Raw genomic sequence first — 20,822 nt, 5'->3', positions numbered from 1 at the left:
CTCTCTCTCTCTCTCTCTCTCTCTCTCTCTCTCTCTCTCTCTCTCTCTCTCTCTCTCTCTTTATATTAAAAAAATATATTTAAAAAAGATATTCTCTTCAGATATTAATGCTTTCTTCAGATGAAGATCGCATGATCTTCCGTTATACATCATCATGAGAATATATAGTTAAAGGAAGATCTGATTAAAAAGAGAGATCAAAGAAAATATTAAAATAAAAATCTTTTCAACAGCACTGGTGTGTGCGCACTAAGCGCGATTACACATTTTTTATATATTTTTTTATGTAATTAAAACGCGGGAGAATTAATTCTTCTCTTTTCTCTCAGTACTGCGAAAAGATTTTTATTTTAATATTTTATTTGATCTTTTTAACCAGATTTTTTTAGTTTTAACTACCCAACTAGGAATCGTATACAATTCGCCAGTACGGAAAAATGGCCCGATACTGGGTTGATACCGAAAAGCGGATGTCCCGTTTTGGTACTGGTTCAGTACTGGACCTAATATAAAAAAGCTGTATTATTGGTACTGGCTCCATATTAAGGTTAGATACTGGATAATCGTACCGTACATGTTCTGGGGCGTTATCGAAAAGTGTTTGTCGTTTTCGGTACTGATTCAGTATTAAAAAAGCTGTATGATTGGTATTGGCCCTATTTGTAGAATCAGTACTGGATATCCAAGTAAAAATCGTATACAATCTGCCAATACAGAATATTGAGCCAGTATTGTGCCGGTACCGAAAAACAGACGATACCAATGTCTTTATGGGAAAATGGAAGAGGTCATTAACGTGAAACCTAGATAGCTCAGTAGTAAGAACGCTTGCCTGACAAGCGGTAGACTCGAGTTCAATTCCAACCGTCAATTCGCCCCGAAGATTTTTTTCCTTATATGACTATTAAAAATACACCTGTACTACAAGAGGGTCATAGTTTGATCTTTGTTCCCATATTATATAATTGTGATATTAATAATTGTACAAATAATAAAAATTACTAGGAATCGATACTGGCCCAGTAATGGGAATAGGTATTTCCCCAGTGCTAGGAATCAATATTTTTTTTATACTGGTACATTATTGATTTTCGGTACTGTGACAGTACTGTTTTCCGATACTGGCCCTTTTCTATCATCTCAGTATCATAGCAATACTAAACCCGTACCGGCATCTAGTACTATGCCAGTAACGATTATCATAAATCGGTATTGGGCCACTTTGATGCCAGTAGTAAATCCCTACTTGGGTACATATTCTCTCATAATAATGTATAAACGAAGATCACGCGGAACTTCATCTGAAGAAAGCATAAATCTGAAGAGAACATCTTTTTTAAATATTTCCTTTTTAATATAAAGAGAAAGAGAAGAGAGAGAGAGAGAGAGAGAGAGAGAGAGAGAGAGAGAGAAAGAGAGAGAAGAAAAATATTATAATGAATATTTCGCGAAGTATTCCTTGGAATATTTTGAGAATTCGTGAGAAATTACTATTATTATCTAATCTTATTTACATTTTATGGTTACATTAGACAGATACCCCATCAATTATAATAAGCGTTAATTTTTATAGATTTATACATAAATTTAATTAATTTCATTAAATCTTATATAATAAGATAGATTTTTCTTTTTTTAAATTGTACTATTTTATAATTACTCAATCTTTATAGTCTTTTATGATTTTGTCTATTTAATAACAGTTAACAATAAAAAAAATGTTTACTATAAAAATTTAGAGATAACGAAATGGAATGTGCGAGACTTAGACATCACCTCATTAGCTAGGGTTAAATTAACAATAAAACTACAAAAAATATAATTTTTATCGAAATTAAATCATTTTATTAAATCATATTATCAGAAAATTATATTACTATGTTAATTACAATATATATTGACAAAATGTAAGACATTTATATCGATCAATGAAGTGGTGTAATGTCTATAGCAACAGATTCACAATCGAGAGATGCCTCGAGGATTCAAGTTCGAGTCCCATCAGTGCCAGTGAGAATTTTTAAATGTAATGTAACATTAGAATCAAGTAATCTAAAATTTTCAAATAAATTCAGCAAACGCTGTAACATTTACGAATAATTTTTGTTAGAAAAAAGTAATACATATCATATATAAAAAAATTTATAAAGCATACATCTATTGTTCCATAGGTAATTCAAAATGAATATTTTTAGAAGTTCGTGACGACACGTCCTGCTCGATTTTTGCTGCGTTTTTGCTGTCACGTTGTGAGGGTAAATTCTGCTCGATTTCTGCTACGTTTCTGCTGTCATGCCGTGATGGCAGGCCGTACTCTAATTTTGTCGCGATTCTGTTGTCACGTTGTGACGGTACATTCTGCTTGATTTTTGCTACGTTTTTGTTGCCACGCCGTGAAAACACGATGTGCACAAGTTTTGTTACACTTCTGTTGATACTTAGTGTTAGTAGGATATATTCGAATTTTACTGCATTTTTTCGTCACATTATATTACCAGATCGTGTTGTCAAAAACTAAGCTTAATGCGGACGCAGTAGATCGGTATCTGCTGAAAAGGCATGATCGAATTTGCTGACACTGTGCTGCCACAGTACTATCATATGAATATCTGGGATTTTTCTTTTTTCTTTTTTTACAACAATTAATTAAATCCTCATTCTATTCTCATTTTACGTACAAAAGTATTAAGGTGAGATTATCAGAAAGTAAATATTTATATATAATTTTTATATATGATTATATGTGTAATTTATGTATCATATATATGTTTAATTTTATATAATTATATATTTCTTCCGCGCGGATATAGAGTTATATTCGATATTAACTTATTCATAACAGAAAAAAGTTTCAAACAAACGTATCGTGTTTATTAGACGAAACATATCGATACCAATAATACCTGACTTTGCAATGTTCGAAGATGATCTTTATCGTTTCGGGCAAAATACTGCATAATGATGTAACATAAAGAGCCCGAATTTTTATGAGTGCGGAAACATGTTCTATACATTTCCGCCAAAATAAAAGTAATCCGTCGCAGAAATGTAATTTGCGCTTCACGTCGTCTAGATTGTCGACTTTCTCGTTATCGCTCATTCTCTGATTGATGGCTTTTATGACCTTTGATATTGTAAAAATCAGATATATTGCAGCGTATTAAATATAAGATAATAAATATTAGATATAAGTGAGACGGCGTAAAATCATCGCTGTAAAAAGATTTAGCGAATTACCTGCGACAACGAACGATGAGCTTTCGGTAGAATTCTTCTAAAAATTTGCTCGTCGAGCGATTCGGCCGCACAAATGAGAAAACATTGTTCCAGCGTTTGTAATAAGCATTCAGTGTCGAGAGTAAAATTTTCATTCTCTAGTAACACGTGATAAAGAAAACAATAGAAATGTTAAGGATTAATCAAGCTGAATAATAGGTAAATGCGTATTGATCGATCTATTAAAGGATATTTGTAATTTTGACACTTGACTCTTGAGATCATCCGGCTCGAAGGAGTGTCCGAAAAGGTTAGGTGCATTGCCGCATGACATATTCTAAAAAACACATAAATAACATAAATTATTGTAATATACGAGAAGGAAATGCTTTATTACACTATAGACCAAGCAACATAATCGTATCTAATCTCCCGCTATTAATCGCTTGCAATAGACGGGGAAACCGGGCCTCGAACATTTCTTGGCAATGCTCGAAGTTTCCTGATAAGAAGGGGGCTAATTAAACCCTCGGCAGCTCCGCTCTAATCGACGGTAGTTTCGCCACGATTTGCCGAAAGTTTCTCGTTTCAATTTCTGCGTCATCGTCGACAAGCCATCGTAACCGAAGTATCGAGGCAGTTAAGGGAGTGAACGAAGTCGAGAAAAGAAGTCAATCCGTCGGCGAATTCGAATGATCGCTCGATGCCATGGCAACTGCGGACAACAAGCTGTCAGATGATGGGCAAAGTTTTGATCAATAATACTGGGTGACTGGCTGCCTGCCGACAGAGTTCGAGTTCGGTACGGAATCCCACGGTGATTTCGACGACTCCAAACAACAAAACGCGGCTACCGGATGTAAAAAATAGCGGTAAGGATAGACGAGAGAAGGTTCCGACACGTGATGAAGCGATGGGCGAAATGTACCAGTCTGAGTCATAGAGAATGGATGAGCGATGCGATTTTCAATCAAGATGCTAATTCTTCGTCCTTGAAGCTTACGAATTTAGGTCACCGTTCTCGTTACAAGACTATCTTAGAACTACAATAAAACGTTGAAATTAATCGCTTTCTCTAAAAACCTCGCGCTTTTATCCGCTTTGTTATATTTTTATCAATCTCACTAAGCGGATTAAATTCGTGTAAGATTTAAGCCGGATCCGATATCATATATAATATAACGCCTATACAGACATCGCGTTGTTACGTCATTGCGAGTTCGACCACCCTGAGTGGTAAGGCTAACAATGTCTGTGATCGAAGGTAATGACGGAACACGTGGTTGTATATAATGGTAGTATTAGTATAGCAATAGTTTAGTGTTGACCTCCCGTCAAAGAGGGAGAAAGGGACGAAAGGGGAAAGGGAGAGAGAGAGAGGGAGTGAAAGAGATTTGCCCACCGGCTGCCAGTCGGGCGTGTTGTTGAACTAGGTTTGGTCTTGATACATTGGAGGGTGGTAGAAGGTAAGGAATGAAAGCAGTTAGTTAGTTGGCGTTCGGCCGCGCGCGCCGTCGATAGGAATGTTGGCGCGTTGTTCTTCGTCCGAGTGCTTCTATGATTATTGACAACATGCATTGAGAAGATTAGTACTTGAGTATGTCTAACGGTAAAAGAACGGTGCGACCGATCAGGCAATTGTCTTTACAACAGCCCGCGCCACGCCGGCAGCATATCAGGCGGCAGCGATCAGCGGAAGACGACAAGTCCCTGCAGATTTATGCGAATCCGATCGCGCGCAGCAGACTCGCCACGAATGGATCTGAGAAACCCAAGGTTCGTCAGTCGATATGTATATAATAATACGTTCGTTTTCTCATGTCAATCGAGTGGGTCATGTCAATTGAAGTTCTATATTTCATTACAATTGGCAGGTACGAATTGCTTGGAGCGACGATCGGCGCGATTGCGGCGGTGACCTCGAGCGAGTGGAGGTGGTCGCTCGACAGATCCCAAGTCGGTCCAAGCAGACCACAAGCGGCCGATCTGGTGGCAGAAGCTATGTCGGTGCCGAAAAGGCGTCGATTCTCTATTCACGACAAGAGCTCGCCGAGCGGTTAAGACTCGCCTGGAAACACCGTGAGGAGAATAGGGCAAACATTGATATTTTCTTGGCGCACGGCTTCGCCGTAGAAGAGCGCTGTGATTCCGAGCTATCAATGTCCGCCTCGGCGACCCCTCTGCCGAGGAAAGAGCCTGATTCCATCCAGTGTCCTGAAAAGACTCTTGATTGGAATATCGACGCGCGAGAAAAACCGAGCGATTCTCTCGGTGAATTGAAAGATGATATTTTTGAGGATCGTGGAAGAGAGATCGAATGTGAAATCAGTAACGACGAGCTGGAGATTGCGTCTGAAATGACAGACAATTCGATGGCGAGAAAAAACCAGGAAAATGTAAAAGCGGAAAACGCAAAAGAAGAAGGAGAAGAAAAAAAGTATGTTGTTAATTCAAACGTCGAGGAAAAGAGAAGAACACGCATAAGTATTGACTGCACGAGCCTTCATTCTCCGAATCCTCTGACTACGCCCTTGAAAACGGAGAGCGCGGTTGCATCGACAAAGATCGCGAGCGACGACCTCTCCTCGGCGAAGCAAAAGCGCGCGAGTTTTCACAGCGGTACTAATCGTGCCTTCCTAGTTCCTATGGTTGAGAAATTTACAAAAAAATCTGCGACGGACAAGATCGTCCCGGTGAGATCGTCAGACATAAGATGTGCATCCGCATCGACCGATAAGATCGTTATGCAAAAGCAGACGACGACGACGACAGATACGAGATCACCGATCGTCTCCGACAAGAACGCCGTTCTCATAAAGAGCGCGTCCACGATCTCCTTGGAGAAGACGAGGAGAACGAACTCCGCGCCGCCACAAAGGCGAGGAGGAGAAAACATTGTATCCGCGGCAAGAGTACAGGTAAACATCGTGATCGATGCGCCGAGTCTTGCTGAAGCAACGAGCGATAAACCGATCGCCCACAGCCAGCAAGGTGTCAAGAACACCATAGAGAAAAGCGAGGAAAATTCTGCAAAGGTAAGAGGGACAATTTGATCATTGTATAATAACTACCCAGATAGCAAGCATACGTCATTTTGACGTCAAATACCAAATATGTTCATACAAATGACATCCAGTGACTTAAAAATGATCGGTATGTGTAAGTCTTTTATATGACGTTATGCTCTTTCAGAAAAATATTACTGGTTGGACAGTAATAAATTACTATTGCTCAGTAATTTTATCGTTAACATCTAATGATTTTCAATGCTTTAATTACAAAGTTACTAGGATTCCAGAGTAATTCAGTGATTATAATGACAATGATAATTATTAATTTAGCATTAAGTTCTCGACATAAATTACTGGCGCGAATTATTATTTTCTCTTATAACGAGAAAGATAAATATAAATTTTCTCATGATTAGTATGAATTGTTTCATATCTTGCATTTTTCAAACTAATTTATTATTTGTTCTGATTCATTATAACATTTAGTTAAACATTCAAAAGCAATTGTAGCATCACTAATTCGCTAACATATATCAATATTTGTCGTATATCGATTGCGTTGTTAACAATATTTGCCAGAAGGCATTGTAATAATATATCGTTACAATGTTTTATGAAAACGATATAATAATATATTATAAGCATAATTCATAAAGATATCGTCTGATCTCAGTGGCATCACCAGTTTATATTCGATTATTGAGATCGAGCAACGGAGATCGCGGCATAAAAAAGATGATTAACTATTACAGGATCGAAACTACGGAAGGATATACATATAAAAAGTGAAAAGATACAGTAACGTAAAAATAAAATGTCAGTTTTTTTTATTACTTAAACAAAAAAATCATATATTAATTTATCTGTACCATTCTAATAGATACGTTTGTTTAAATTCAATAATAAATTTACTATATATAATAGTAAATCGTCAAATAATTATTGAATCACTCCGAAATAATTAATCACTAGTATTTTCTTCAATAATTATCAGTAATACTTTTCGGTAAGGGCTGATATTTTTTTTATGTCACGTTTTTATGATTAATATTTGGGTTCTGCACTATTCAAGCTTTATTTAAGCGTCAATATAAAAATCTAAAGGTAACTTTTTTTTTCATAACTGTTAGTCGTCTTTCAACATATTTTTTATTTTACTGGGTGTATTTGTGATTTGCTTTATTATAATCGATTTAACATAGTAGGTGGCTGTTTCATATCGGTTGTTGCATTATTTCTAATGTTTACTAGTAAGTATAATATTGCAATGTTTTATATACGATATAAATATACATTATAAGCATAATCTATCAGAATATCGTTGCAGCTCATTGGTATCGCCATTTTTCTTTTGATCACTATTAAAAAAGATTACCATTTCTTCTTTGATCTCTGATAAACAACAAAGTCCGAATTCACTAAAAAGATAGAGGTATCCACATACATACACATACACACGCACACACATATAAGATGTGAAAACGTATAATAAAATAAAAAAACCTAAAGGAATACAAAAATAGAAATATTAGAGACTTCCTTGAAACACTTTAAACAAAATAATAAATTTTCATTAATAAAATAAATAAATTATATGAAGCAACTTTTTTCAATTAAGCAATATTTTAAAAATCAAACAATATTTATTTATTGAAACATTAGTTTGTTTAGATTATTCCAATTATTAAATTTTCTTTAAATTAATAGAATTTATTAAATCTAAAAAAAGATCTCTGTGCATAGTTTACATAGAAGGATGTTAAAATATGACACATTAGGGTAGTCCTTATTTTTCGACTTTCAAATTTTTTCTACGGCACCCTCCAAAAAGTTTCCATTTGACAAAAAAGAAATCCCTGCCAAATTTTTACTCGATCGGATAACGAAAACCCGTGCTCCCGGGTCGTTAAACATTGGAATATTCTTGTATTAAGTTGTCTACGTTATCAATATAGTTTTTAAAGCATGTTTTTCACAAAAATCGCCCTAGAGGACTTTTCTTTTTTTCTTCTACATTTGAGATCTTATAGTCTCATTTACAATTAGATAAATTGTTGATGACTAAAAAATAAAAATAAATAGTTATTGTATTTATTGTTTAAACTACAACAAATCATGTATGGACTATAAAAAGACTATAAAAGTTGCAATAGTATGTTTGGAGAACAATATAAGTGTAAAACATGATACCTTTCATGTTTTTATTAATAAAGAAATTTTTTAAATTAAATATTACATAATAATTAATAACCTCGTGGCTCGTAATCTTATTCTGGGAGGAGACCATAAATGTATAATACCTAGGCCGCGGGTTTTCCCATTGTCTATACACATCAAACAATATAAAGAAATAGCATTCTTTCGGTAAAAAGTTTGTCTTTTTCTAACGAAGGCTATTTTATTCCCACTTATCGTGGTCTTGTGGCGGGAATAAAACAAGCTTAGAAAGAAACAGACTTTTTACAGAAAGAATGCTATTTCTTTATATTGTTTGACGCGTTCAGAGAATGGGAAATGTTGCAAATCCGCAGCCTAGATATTATACAGTTTGTTTGATAAGATCGTGACCAGCAATACTTTTACATATAAACGGATAGACGAAAAATTCAAACAAGAGCCGGTAGACACCTTTCGCCTAAGATGCTTTATTGATAAAACTTTAGTTATTATTCGATCTTCGTGATAAAAATATTTCGCTATGAATGCCAAATATACATCGCGTTTCGAAGCCGTATTTCTTTGTACACATCCGAAAGGACCAAAAATGTCACGCCAAGCGGCTGCTAAGTACATGAAAAAATCAAAAGCATTTGTAAATAAGTTGGTGAATCGCTACTTAAACGTGAAAAATGTCGATGACTTACCGAAACATGGCTCTACGCAAGGATTTGGTACTTTGCATATTTCCGCAAACCACTTAAACGCTAGCAAAATGGTCAAAATTTATGAGAAGGCTTTTTATTACTATCTGCTAAAAAAACATGGTTTATAAGGAAAAACAAAAAATGGATACTACAAGAGGACAATGATCCTAAACATCGAAGTCGGCTTGTACCGCTTTGTGGAAATAAGAAAATAATGTTGAATTATTGGATTGGCCGTCACAGTCATCGGATACAAATCCAATCAAAAACGTTTGGTCCTTGATGAAATTTAAACTTCGTGGAAAGAAAATTTGATCGGTCAAAGAATTAATACGACAAATTCAATTGATATAGAAATCTTTACTTCAAGAATATGCTATAAAATTAGTTGAAAGTATGCCTCGGAGGTGCCAGGCAATTATTAAAGCGACTGAACAAGTTATTAATAATAAAACATCACAGTTCTAATCAAGTGTATTTTACTCCAAATAACTATATGTGTATTTTACTCCAAATAATTTCAATAAATTATTTATCAAGTTTTGCCTTATCGCTCTTATCAAACAGACTGTACATCTATGGTCCCTTCTTAGCATAAGATTAAGAGCCACGAGATTATTAATTATTATATAATATTTAATTTAAAAAGTTTCTTTATTAATAAAAACATGAAAGATATCATGTTTTACATTTATATTGTCCTCAAACAATAAATACAATAACTATTTATTTTTATTTTTTAGTCATCAACAATTTATTTAATTGTTGAAATAAGACTATAAGATCTCAAACGATGTAGAAGAAAAAAAGAAAAGTCCTCTAGGGCGATTTTTGTGAAAAATACGCTTTAAAAACCATATTGATAACGCAGAAAGCTTAATATAAAGGTACTCCAATGTTTAACGATCCGGGGACACGGGTTCTCGTTGTCCGATCGAGTAAAAGTTTGGCAGGGATTTCTTTTTCGTCAAATGGAAACTTTTTGGAGGGTGCCGCGGGAAATATTCGAAAAAAAATTTGACCAAGAGTAAATAAGGACCACTCTAATGACACACAATACTTTTGGTAATATCAACTTCTTGCGACATTATATCTGTCATTTTTCTCCAAGTCGTAACTTAATTAGTGTCATCAATAGTGACAGTGAAGAATAAAAATCTAACATTAAAATAACGTGTGTTCATTACCTGGGTAAAATAATCTCTGAATGGGACGGAAATAAAAAATCTATTCTTCAGATACCGCGTGAACGAACGGTGAGATCAGCACCTTTGAAGAGGAGATCGAGAAGCGCGAAGAGACGCTTCTTGGTGTCTTCAGAAACGAGCGGTAAAGACGAAGAGGACGCGAAGACACAAGATCGATGTGGACGGATAAGAGCCTATGTGGATTCGAAAACCACCGATGTGGTCACGATGGTGTCGCTGGTCAGTTCGGCCGATAGCGACAGCGACACAGAAAATTCGCCTGGTGACGATAAGCTCATTAGTGAGTTGCGCAGTAAACTGCCCACTACGCCAATCATCAAAACATCTATTAATCCTAATCACAGTGCAACAAGGAAGCCGATCAAGTCAGGTGCGGTATTGTATAATTAAATATAAAAAGATATTTGCGGAGTCCTTCCACGCGTAGAATCGTTTCGATTCGTCATAAGATACTTTTTTGTTTACTCTCCTGAATTCGCAAATTATAATCTTTAATAATTTTTTAAATTGCACGTAAACAGTGCTTTTCTGTATGTGAAATATCTCCTAAGTCTAAGTGTTGAATTTGTTAACGTGCACGCATGCAGTAATGAGGTGAGAAAGCGTAGAGCCATAATTGAACCGACTAATTAGAAGAGACACGAGACACGCTAGTCGCGCATACTTGGAATAATTTCAATACAGATATCACGCTTCGTACAACCGTCGTTCACTTTTCGTAATAAATATAAGTCGCGTACAATTGAAGATCTTTTAATTCATTTACAGTTAATTTAATTATTTCCTTTTCGAGTTTCTTTGCGTTTACACATAGCCATATCGATAATTACAAGTCGCAATTCGATAAGACATATCTCGCGAATTACTGTGATTGATCGTGGTGGGTTAATGGGCTCTGTCAGTTATGTATACGATCGGATTCAAGTTTTTTTACAATCGCGCCACGCCAAGTCGGCTCTATTTACCGGGTAACCCGGTTTTGCCGAGCTATTTGGCAACTAGGCCAAACGATATCATCGATTTACTTTCGCAACAGACCGAATTACCTCGATTAAATATTATTTGTCATCTCGACTCTCCTCTTTCATTGCTTGCATCATGTTGAAGTAAAATGAAAGATTTATTTAGTCAGTAATTATTTAATTTATTAAATTAAGGGAGTTAGCTCCAATCATCTCGATTTTAACATATGTTATTAAGGATATCTTATTAAGTAACTTAACCCATTAACGGTTGACTAAACTACGTATCATAAGCTTCCGGAAAATTTTTAATTCATGACATTAGATCAAAATAAGAAAAATAAGACTGTTGACGCTCCCCTTTTTTTTCAAAATTCAAGATGGCAAGCCAATATGGCGGACCAAAAATTTGAAAAGTTCATGGATGTTGATGAAAATTATTATCAGGGAGTTTTTTTGAGACGCTGAATTCGAATCTGAACTTAGTTTTGCGAAATATGATACAGCAGACTCAATATGGCCGCCGAAGATTTGTAAACATACGATGGTTTCCAAAAAAGTGACTCTCTGTAAGCTGATGAAATGCATTTGGAAGCTTTGAAATTTGCGGCTTCGTGGCATCAAATCACAATAAATACAATGATACAATTTTTTAGCTATATCCCGAAATATCAAGATGGCGGGCCAATATAGCGGACAAAAAAATTGAAAAGTCCTTGGTTATTGACGAAAATCGTTATCAGGGGGTTTTTCAAGATGCTAAAATTGAATCTGAACTTAATTTTGCTGAATTTGATGAAGTGACAAACAGTCACTTTCTCGGGAATTATCGTATGTTTACAAATTTTCGGCGGCCATATTGGATCTGCTGTATCATATTTCGCAAAACTAAGTTCAGATTCAAATTCAGCGTCCTAAAAAACCCCTTGATAACAATTTTCATCAACATCCATGAATTTTTCAAATTTTTTCAAAAATTTTCGGTCCGCCTTATTGACCCATCATCTTTAATTTTGAGAAAAGAGGGGAGCGCCAACAGTCTTATTTTTTTTATCTCGACCTAATGCCATGAATTAAAGACTTTCCGGAAGCCTATGATACGTAGTTTACTGTCAGCCGTTAATTAATGGGTTAATGTAGATTTTAGTTGTCGTTTATTGTTTATTAAAAACTTATTTTCAAAAGGAGTTACATAAATGCAACAGATTTGTTTAACACTATGTAGGTAGAATTGTAGTATGTGAACACAAGTATCATACTCTCAGTTTTTACTAATATGCGTTCTGACTATATAGATACAATTATAGACGTATATAAACAGTAATTTTCAATACTCTTCACTTGTTGTTGAGAAACGATTGCGTACAGTATTCTTTATTTTCGTACAATATGTTGTATCACGAATTTCTACATTTAACACACAATTATGATGAACTCATTAAATATTTCGAATCAAATAAAAAATCGATGTATACATATAAAATATGTATAAAAGAGTACTGTGCAACAATACACGTATATGTGCGGAAGAAGGGCTTTACCTCTCCCCCGCAACCCTTCTCCAAAGAAACTAATCCTAACCTAACCGATATATTGAAATAAACCGTACACGTATGCAATCCATTCTATATATTTTTATACATAATTTGTCAATGGAAAACAATATAACAATAGAAATGCAGGTACTGCTTGCGATGTTTTTTGTACATATTGTATATTGAAATATCGCAAACAGTACTTGTATTTCTATTCTTATATTGTTTTCCATTGACAAATTATGTATAAAAATATAAAGAATAGGTTGCGCATATACGTACACGATTTACTCTTAGAATATATATAAATGGAAAGGGAATAGAGGCATAAAAAATAAATTCAATATCTGTGCAAGAGAGAAAGCTATAGAGTCCAAATTGTCTGCAGTGCGTATGCTCTGTCATGATATCGTTGTTATATTGACTTACCAGTTAGTGTAACAAAATAATATATACTATACAAGATTCTTTGTTTTTCAGGAAATTATTGCGAATAAGTAAAATAAATATTACATTTACAATATGAACATTTGCGTATGTGTGTGTGTGTATACATACATATACATGTAGGGTGTTCGAAACTTTTCTTATAACAATTCGTAGGAAAGTAGAACGGATTAAATGGAGCAGAAAAGTCAAATACTATTTTGCAAAATTCGCAATAGTTAATGAGGAATTAATTATTTTGTCTGAGCTAATCAGCGCACAGAAAACAACAGCCAAAAGAAATATATCTTCGGTTGGTGTGTTTCGTGAATCACGGCTTGCTGCATCCCTCTGCCTATAGCTACGAGATGCAGCAAGACTTGATGCACTAACACATGTGCATGACATATCCCGAATCGACGCCGAATCTAACAAGGAGATTCCACAACCTACTAAATCGATTTCTGAACGAGACATAGCACGTTCGCTAGCTGCAATGTTAAGCATCAACATGTTAACCTAATTGGGGTTTGTGCCAATGGGCCTTTGTTTGTAAGAAATTACTGTATAAAGTTTGAGTTGCGGGACTGTATCACGGATATGGCTAAAAATGCGACTCTCTTTCAGCGAGGCGGCGTGACCGAGCAGACTGAGGCTCCCACACCGACAATTTTTGAGCCGGCAGCGAGCGTTCGTAACCCGGCGACGAGTTATCCTTGTGCGGTGTTTTTTTTTCTTATCTTAGTGCATGTAATTAATATTTTTCGAATATGATACATTTGTTTTGCATATGTCTCGTTTTTATGCTATTAATCAAGAGTAATTAGGGAAGTGTCAGGCTTGTTTAACGCAAACACGAATATAAACACATTTTGCATTGCTTACAATGAAATATATATTTTAGTACATCACTTTCGTATGAAAACATTTTATACAACATTGTCATATAATAAAACATTGTCATATAATAAAACATTTTCATAATAATAAAACATTGTCGTATAATAAAATATTGTCATATAATAAAACATTGTTATATAATAAAACATTGTCATATAATAAAACATTGTCATATAATAAAACTTATACGCTATAAACATCTTTCATTTTTTCGCAATGTTGCGGATGGAATTCTGTATAAAAACAATGAAAACATAACAAATGTTTGCACCAACTGCATGCAATGAATGCATTATTTTGAATCCATCCGCAACATTATGAAAAAATGAAAGATGTTTATAGCGTATAAGTTTTATTATATTACAATGTTTTATTATATGACAATGTTGTATACAATGTTTTCATGCGAAAGTGATGTACTAAAATATATATTTCATTGTAAGCAATGCAAAATATGTGTCATGTTTGCGTTAAACGAGCCTAACACTTCCCTAATTATCCCTGATTAATAGCATAAAAACGAGACATATGCAAAACAAATGTATTCATATTCGAAAAATATTAATTACATGCCTTAAGATAAGAAAAAAAAAACACCGCACAAAGATAATTCGTCGCCGAGTTTCGAACGCTCACTGCCGGTTCAAAAATTTTAGACGTGGAAGCCTCAGTCTGTTCGGCCACGCCGTCTCGCTGAAAGATAGTCGCATTTTTAGCCATATCCGTGATACAGTCCCGCAACCCAAACTTTATACTGTAATTTTTCACAAATAAAGGCCCATTGGCATAAACTCCAATTAGGATGTTGATGCTTAATATCGCAGCTAGCGAACATGCTATGTCTCGTTCAGAAATCGATTTAGCAGGTTGTAGCATTTCCTTACAAGAGAATGTTGCCGTTTCGCTCTTTCACCTCTACATACACGTATGCAGCCAAAGCGACGATACGCTTCGATTTGGCGTCGATTTGGCACACGGGTTATGTCATACACATGGGTTAGTGTATCAAGTCTCACTGTGTTTCGTAGCTATGGCCGGAAAGACGCAGTGAGCCGTGATTCGCGAGTGTCACAGTCGCGCGCCAGTCGGACATTTTTCTTTCGGCTGCCGCTTCCCGTGCGCTCATTAGTTCAGACAAAATAATTAATTTCTCGAAAACTATTGCAAATATCTAAAACGGCACGGAACTTTCTTGCTTACCTCAATCCGTTCTACGTTCTTGCAAAGTATGATCATGGTGGTCTGGGACACTCTGTATATATACAGAATGGCCAGCATAAGACGTACTAAAAGAAAAATATAAATAGAACAAATCAAAGTGAAAAAATATTGTAGAGGTCATTTTTCAAATAACCATGTAAAATTTCGAGTTATTAAATAAAATAGATGGGCAAATCAAATCGCACGACGCGGTAGGCGAGATATGCCGTGTTCGGCGAAAAAATAGACAAGCGCACACGTGCACGGACGCATACACGGAGCTATCAATTTCGGTATGCTACCAAATAGCCCATCTCTTTAGCCTACATTTTGTTAAATAAATACCGAGAATTATTCATTTCAAAATCCCGCGTAAAAAGTATGAAAATTTTTTGCTGTAAGTTGATACTTACTTAGACAACATAATGTTTAAAATTGGGACATAAGACATCTTAAAGATCATTTTTAAGATGTCTTTCAGACAATTTATGTATAAATGTCTTTAAGGCATCTTAAAGATTACCTTTAAGACGTATTATGTCCCGATTTTAGACATTATGTTGTCTAGGTAATTGTCATATAGAGTTTTGGCGCCATCTGTCAACCAGTTTGTTTACAGCTGTTAGTCGACTTCAAGTATACTTTGCAATTTTTAAAATGGATAAAAATATCGAACAAAGGGTTTGCCTCAAATTTTATGTTTCCAACGAAATTTCTTGTGCTGAGTCGTTGAAAATGTTGGAGAAGGTCTATGGTGAGTCAACTTTATCGAAAACACAAGCATACGAGTGGTATAAAGCATTCAAAGAAGTGGTTGAAAACTTGCCTCGTTCGGTTAGATTAGGTTAAGGTTAACTTTTGAGGAGGAGGTGCGGCGGAAAAGACGCAGCCTCTGCCTTGTACATATATATAAGGTGTAGTAAAAAGAAATCCATTATTTTTGCATGAAATTGAAGGCTTTATTTAGCATAGTTAGAATGATCCGATTTAGGTCAAATATGCACCGTTTTGTTCGATAACTTGTTGCCATTTTGAAGGTAATTCCATTATGCCTTTCTCATAGAAACCCTTGTCCTTATTGACAAAAAACTGGGACAGTCAATTTTCACAAGTTTCTCTTGAGGCGAATTTTTCACCAGCAAAATCATTCGCCATAGACAGGAACAGGTGGTAATCACTTGGTGCCAGGTCGGGGCTATAAGGTGGATGCATAAGAACCTCCCAACCAAGCTCCCGGAGCTTCTGGCGAGTCACTATCGATGTGTGTGGCCTGGCGTTGTCCTGATGGAACACAATTCCTCTCCTATTGGCCAAAGCTGGCCGCTTCTGGGCGATTGATTCCTTCAGACGGTCCAATTGTTGACAGTACAGGTCCGAATTAAGAGTTTGGCCGTAGGGGAGCAGCTCATAGTGGATGATTCCCTGCCAATCCCACCAAACACACAGCAAAGCCTTCCTGACCGTCAATCCTGGCTTGGCCACCGTTTGCGCCGGCTCACCGCGTTTCGACCACGACCGTTTTCGCTTGACGTTGTCGTAAGTGACCCACTTTTCATCACCAGTCACCATCCGCTGCAGAAATGGGTCGATTTTGTTGCGATTCAGCAGCGATTCGCAGATGGAAATTCGGTCCATGAGGTTTTTTTGCGTTAACTCGTGTGGCACCCATACATCGAGCTTCTTTTTGTATCCAGCCTTATTCAAGTGGTTCCAAACGGTTTTTTGTGCTATGTTTAGCTCCTGGCCAATCGAAACAGTGCTTACATGACAGTCGGACTCGACGATTTCCATTATTTTATCGACATTTTCGACAATTGGCCTTCCAGAGCGTGGTGCATCTTTGACATCAAAATTACCGGAACGGAATCGACGAAACCAAAATTGGGCGTGATTGGCTGTTACAGTATCAGGACCATAAACATTATTCACATTTTCAGCTGCCTGGCTTGCGTTTTCGCCTTTATCGAAGAAAAACTGTAAAATATGGCGTATTTTCTCTTTGCTGGTGTCCATCTTCGACGCGCGCTCAAACAATACTGAGTCAAACAATCACAAAACTGTCTCAGAAGTTTTTTTAGTACGAAATCTTATCTTTCTAACGCTATCTAGCGTAAACCGATCGCACTTATACAACGCGAGATACACATTACTAAAGCCATCTATTAGAAAAATAATGGATTTCTTTTTACTACACCTTATATGTAGTGTTTGCTATATTTCTATGTATATATTATATATAAAAATTATATATTTACAAGAATTGTTAATATTTACTTATTTTATAGTATCTAAAAATTTTATAGTATCTAAAAATTTTCGCTCACACAACAGTCTTGTCTGTTACTCATGTCGAAATAACATGCATCTATACGAATTTTTTTATCAAACTTTTCGCAAATTAATGATAGCTATGTCCTCGATACCATATATCAAGATCATTGAAAAGTCGTTTCAGTAAGGTTGCTTCTAATATAAACATTTATTTTAATATTTAATGTACACAATATCACAAAACTTCATCGTATTTATAAAATTTTTTGTTCATAACTTTTTAACATAAATCAAAATTGAAATGATTTTGAGCTGATTCTCCTAAATTAAATAATTACTGTTTAATCTTGGATTGCATAAAAAAGAAACAAAGAATTCTTTGTTTAATAAAAAAAAATGGAGGATATTGCGATTTCCGAAACGCCAAGTTTTGACTTCAAATTCGTCATCTACAGACCATTAGAAACAAAAGTTCAAAAGTGGTGCAGGTAGCGATTTGGCTTAGTTTAGAGATATAATAGTTTTTAGTTACAATTTGCGGAAATCGATATCGACGCGTTTTTGCCATTTGCAGATTAATTTTTCACGTTATTACGAATAATATAGTGGTACATTAGATGGTAATTATAGTTTAGAATATAGACTAATCTAACCTAATATCTAACACTAATCTGTTTTAAACTAAAAATGCAGCACGGAATACAATTTACTGGGAGAGTACCGCACGCACAGTGACGCTGCTATGACTTCGTTCTCTCATTCTCGTGACTTCGTGCATCATTCTTTAATTAAATTGTATTCTATCAGGGTCTGTTAATTAATAAAGTTGACTACTATAAAAGTTAGGAAAACTTATTGATGACAAACAGCGACATGCATATAAACAAAAGAAGGTTTATGGGACGAAGCCTCTCCCTTCCCCCGCAGTCGCATAACAACATTCTAATAAAAAAAAGAAAATGTACATATTATATGACGTCCCAGATAGCACAGAGAATTCAAAAGAATTCAGTTGTATGTCACTAATTCTAAGTTCATTTTTAGATGCAAATAGAATTCTTTTCACTGAACTGAACTCTGAAGAATTCTTTTTGCATCTGAAAATGAACTGAGAATTAGTAACATACGACAATTCTTTTTGAATTTTTTTTTTTAATTCTCTGTGGGTATATGGGTATATCTTACGTATGCTGTTTTGGATAGAATTCATATGTTCCACTTTGTATAGAAATCTTTGCTAATCTTTTCAATATCTATTTTAGTATATAGTAGATTCATCTTTTTAGTAAGGCAAAGATTTAATAATCGCGGGGTCCTTATCTCTGCTGAAACTCGCGTTCATGCACATATATTCACACATACACTCATATCTCAGATAGCACAGGATACCCTATGGATGTCTATTTTATGTCCGCACATCCATGGACATGCAATGGATCTCCATCATATATCTGATTTTGGACACCCGTTAATATCCATAATTTGGACGTCCAAAAGATGTCCGATCTTGGGCATTAATATCTTAAATATAAAATTCGACTATACCCTGATGGAAAAATTTTGTTGAAAATATAATAAAGTTTGCTGAAAACATGAAATGTGCTGAAATTTTGCTAGAAAACTCTATCAATTGACCCACCTTCATTACGATTTCAGCAATATTCATAAAAAATCAGCGAAATTTTAGTCAATTTCAGCAATATTTATTGAAAATCATTAAAATTTTAAATCAAGATAAGTATTATTCAGCATGTTTATCGTTGTTATGTTAGCATTGTTCTATATGGAATGTTTGGCAGATTAAAGGTTAAAATTTATATATATACATATATATATTTATGTTTATGTGTTTAATGCACTTCTATTATAATAAATATTGATATTTTCATTAAAATAATTATGGTACTTTTTTAATTTTGTAATTATTTTTTTTAAAGACACCCATACATCTCTAATTAAAAAGACTATCTTTATAAATAATATAAAATTTCATATTTCTTTTAATTTACATACAAATATTACATATGTTAATTAACGATTGCTCTAGATTCAATATTGCACTAAATGCAATATTAGATGCAAATTAACATTCGTAGGAATTTATGTTCAAACATAGTGAGGAAATCAGATTTCCATATATTTCAGTAAAATTCGAACCTCTTAAAAAAAAGTAAAAAAAGAGCGCCTAGTTCTTGCGCTTCGTAAAAAAGAAAGATTGTCATATAAAATAATCCGTACAAAACATTACAAAATAATTTGTACGACAAACTGTACTTTTCTACTACAAAATTAATGATATCAGGAAATTTGCGCCAAGTGAATATGATTAATTATAACATATCATTTTTCTAATCACTGTATTTGTTATTAGACTTTGTTACGTACCAATATTCACAAAAAAAAACTTGGCGCGCCCAGGTGACATCAAGATACACACACATTAGAGAATTCTAAAACATATTTCATTCCACAGCAAGATTATGGAATACTTGTAGGTAACATTGAAATTGTTATTGCAACCCGGGCGTGCCAAGTTTTTTTGAGAGTACAGATATATTACAAAGTCTAATAACAAACAAAATGTTTAAAAAAATGATATAATGATATGTTATAATTAATCATATTCAAAATTAGTTTATGCTACCAATTTGGCACAAATTTCCTGATATCATTAATTTTGTAGTAGAAAAGTAGTTTGTTGTACGAATTATTTTGTAATATAATGTTTTGTACGGATTATTTTGTATGACAATTTTTTTTTTTTTTTACGGAGCGCAAGAACTGTCTTTTTACCTTTTTTTAAAAGGTAAGTTTTTTGGGATATCACTTATTTTTGTACAAGAACTACATTAGACATAATTTTGCAGTAGATTGATAAAATAATTTTCTTTTTTTATTCTAATACGGTTATTCATTTTTATCTGTACTTATATTTGAAATATATTTTTTTTTATATTTTTATTTAGAATGTTTCCAATTCAATGCAAATGGAAATAAAATGTATCTGTCAGTTATTGCAAAAAAAGTATGAATATAAAAAAAGAACAATTTATTAATTACTATACTTAGAAGAAGTCCCACCACCACTTCCGTTATTTGTTTTGTTTAATGATATAACGGTCCTCTTTACTGATATAATTGCATACAAGAAAATTATAAAAATATTCTTAGCATTTTTAAAAATTTTCATTATAGTTGGTAGCATAAACTAACTCTCTCTCTCTCTCTC

The 20,822-nt window shown here is 34.5% G+C and overlaps 2 protein-coding genes across 8 annotated transcripts in view; one reads left to right on the top strand and one right to left on the bottom strand.

Moving 5' to 3' along the window:
* LOC116852449 (uncharacterized protein C1orf112 homolog) overlaps window positions 1–20,822 on the bottom strand; it is a 202,655-nt gene that overhangs the window by 31,653 nt on the left and 150,180 nt on the right. For 5 of the 6 annotated variants that reach the window (XM_032832856.1, XM_032832855.1, XM_032832859.1 and 2 more), the window contains 3 exons: window positions 3,470–3,553; window positions 3,238–3,384; window positions 2,904–3,124 (listed from right to left, as the gene is read on the bottom strand). In XM_032832856.1, coding sequence (XP_032688747.1) covers window positions 2,904–3,124; window positions 3,238–3,384; window positions 3,470–3,550 — 449 coding nt within the window. In that variant the 5' untranslated portion in view covers window positions 3,551–3,553. The remainder of the gene's footprint in view (window positions 1–2,903; window positions 3,125–3,237; window positions 3,385–3,469; window positions 3,554–20,822) is intronic. The other variant, XM_032832860.1, reaches the window with a different exon arrangement.
* The window catches only part of LOC116852450, a 47,875-nt gene continuing 30,493 nt past the window's right edge, over window positions 3,441–20,822 (top strand). For both annotated transcript variants that reach the window (XM_032832862.1, XM_032832861.1), the window contains exons 1-3: window positions 3,441–4,992; window positions 5,091–6,251; window positions 10,330–10,669. In XM_032832862.1, coding sequence (XP_032688753.1) covers window positions 4,816–4,992; window positions 5,091–6,251; window positions 10,330–10,669 — 1,678 coding nt within the window. In that variant the 5' untranslated portion in view covers window positions 3,441–4,815. The remainder of the gene's footprint in view (window positions 4,993–5,090; window positions 6,252–10,329; window positions 10,670–20,822) is intronic.

The sequence above is a fragment of the Odontomachus brunneus genome, unplaced genomic scaffold (assembly GCF_010583005.1).
Source record: "Odontomachus brunneus isolate Ranch 3 - 2012 unplaced genomic scaffold, Obru_v1 Obru_scaffold_225, whole genome shotgun sequence".
Lineage (NCBI taxonomy): Eukaryota > Metazoa > Arthropoda > Insecta > Hymenoptera > Formicidae > Odontomachus > Odontomachus brunneus.
Note: the sequence above shows the minus strand (reverse complement) of the source record. Positions and strands in the feature narration are given on the sequence as shown.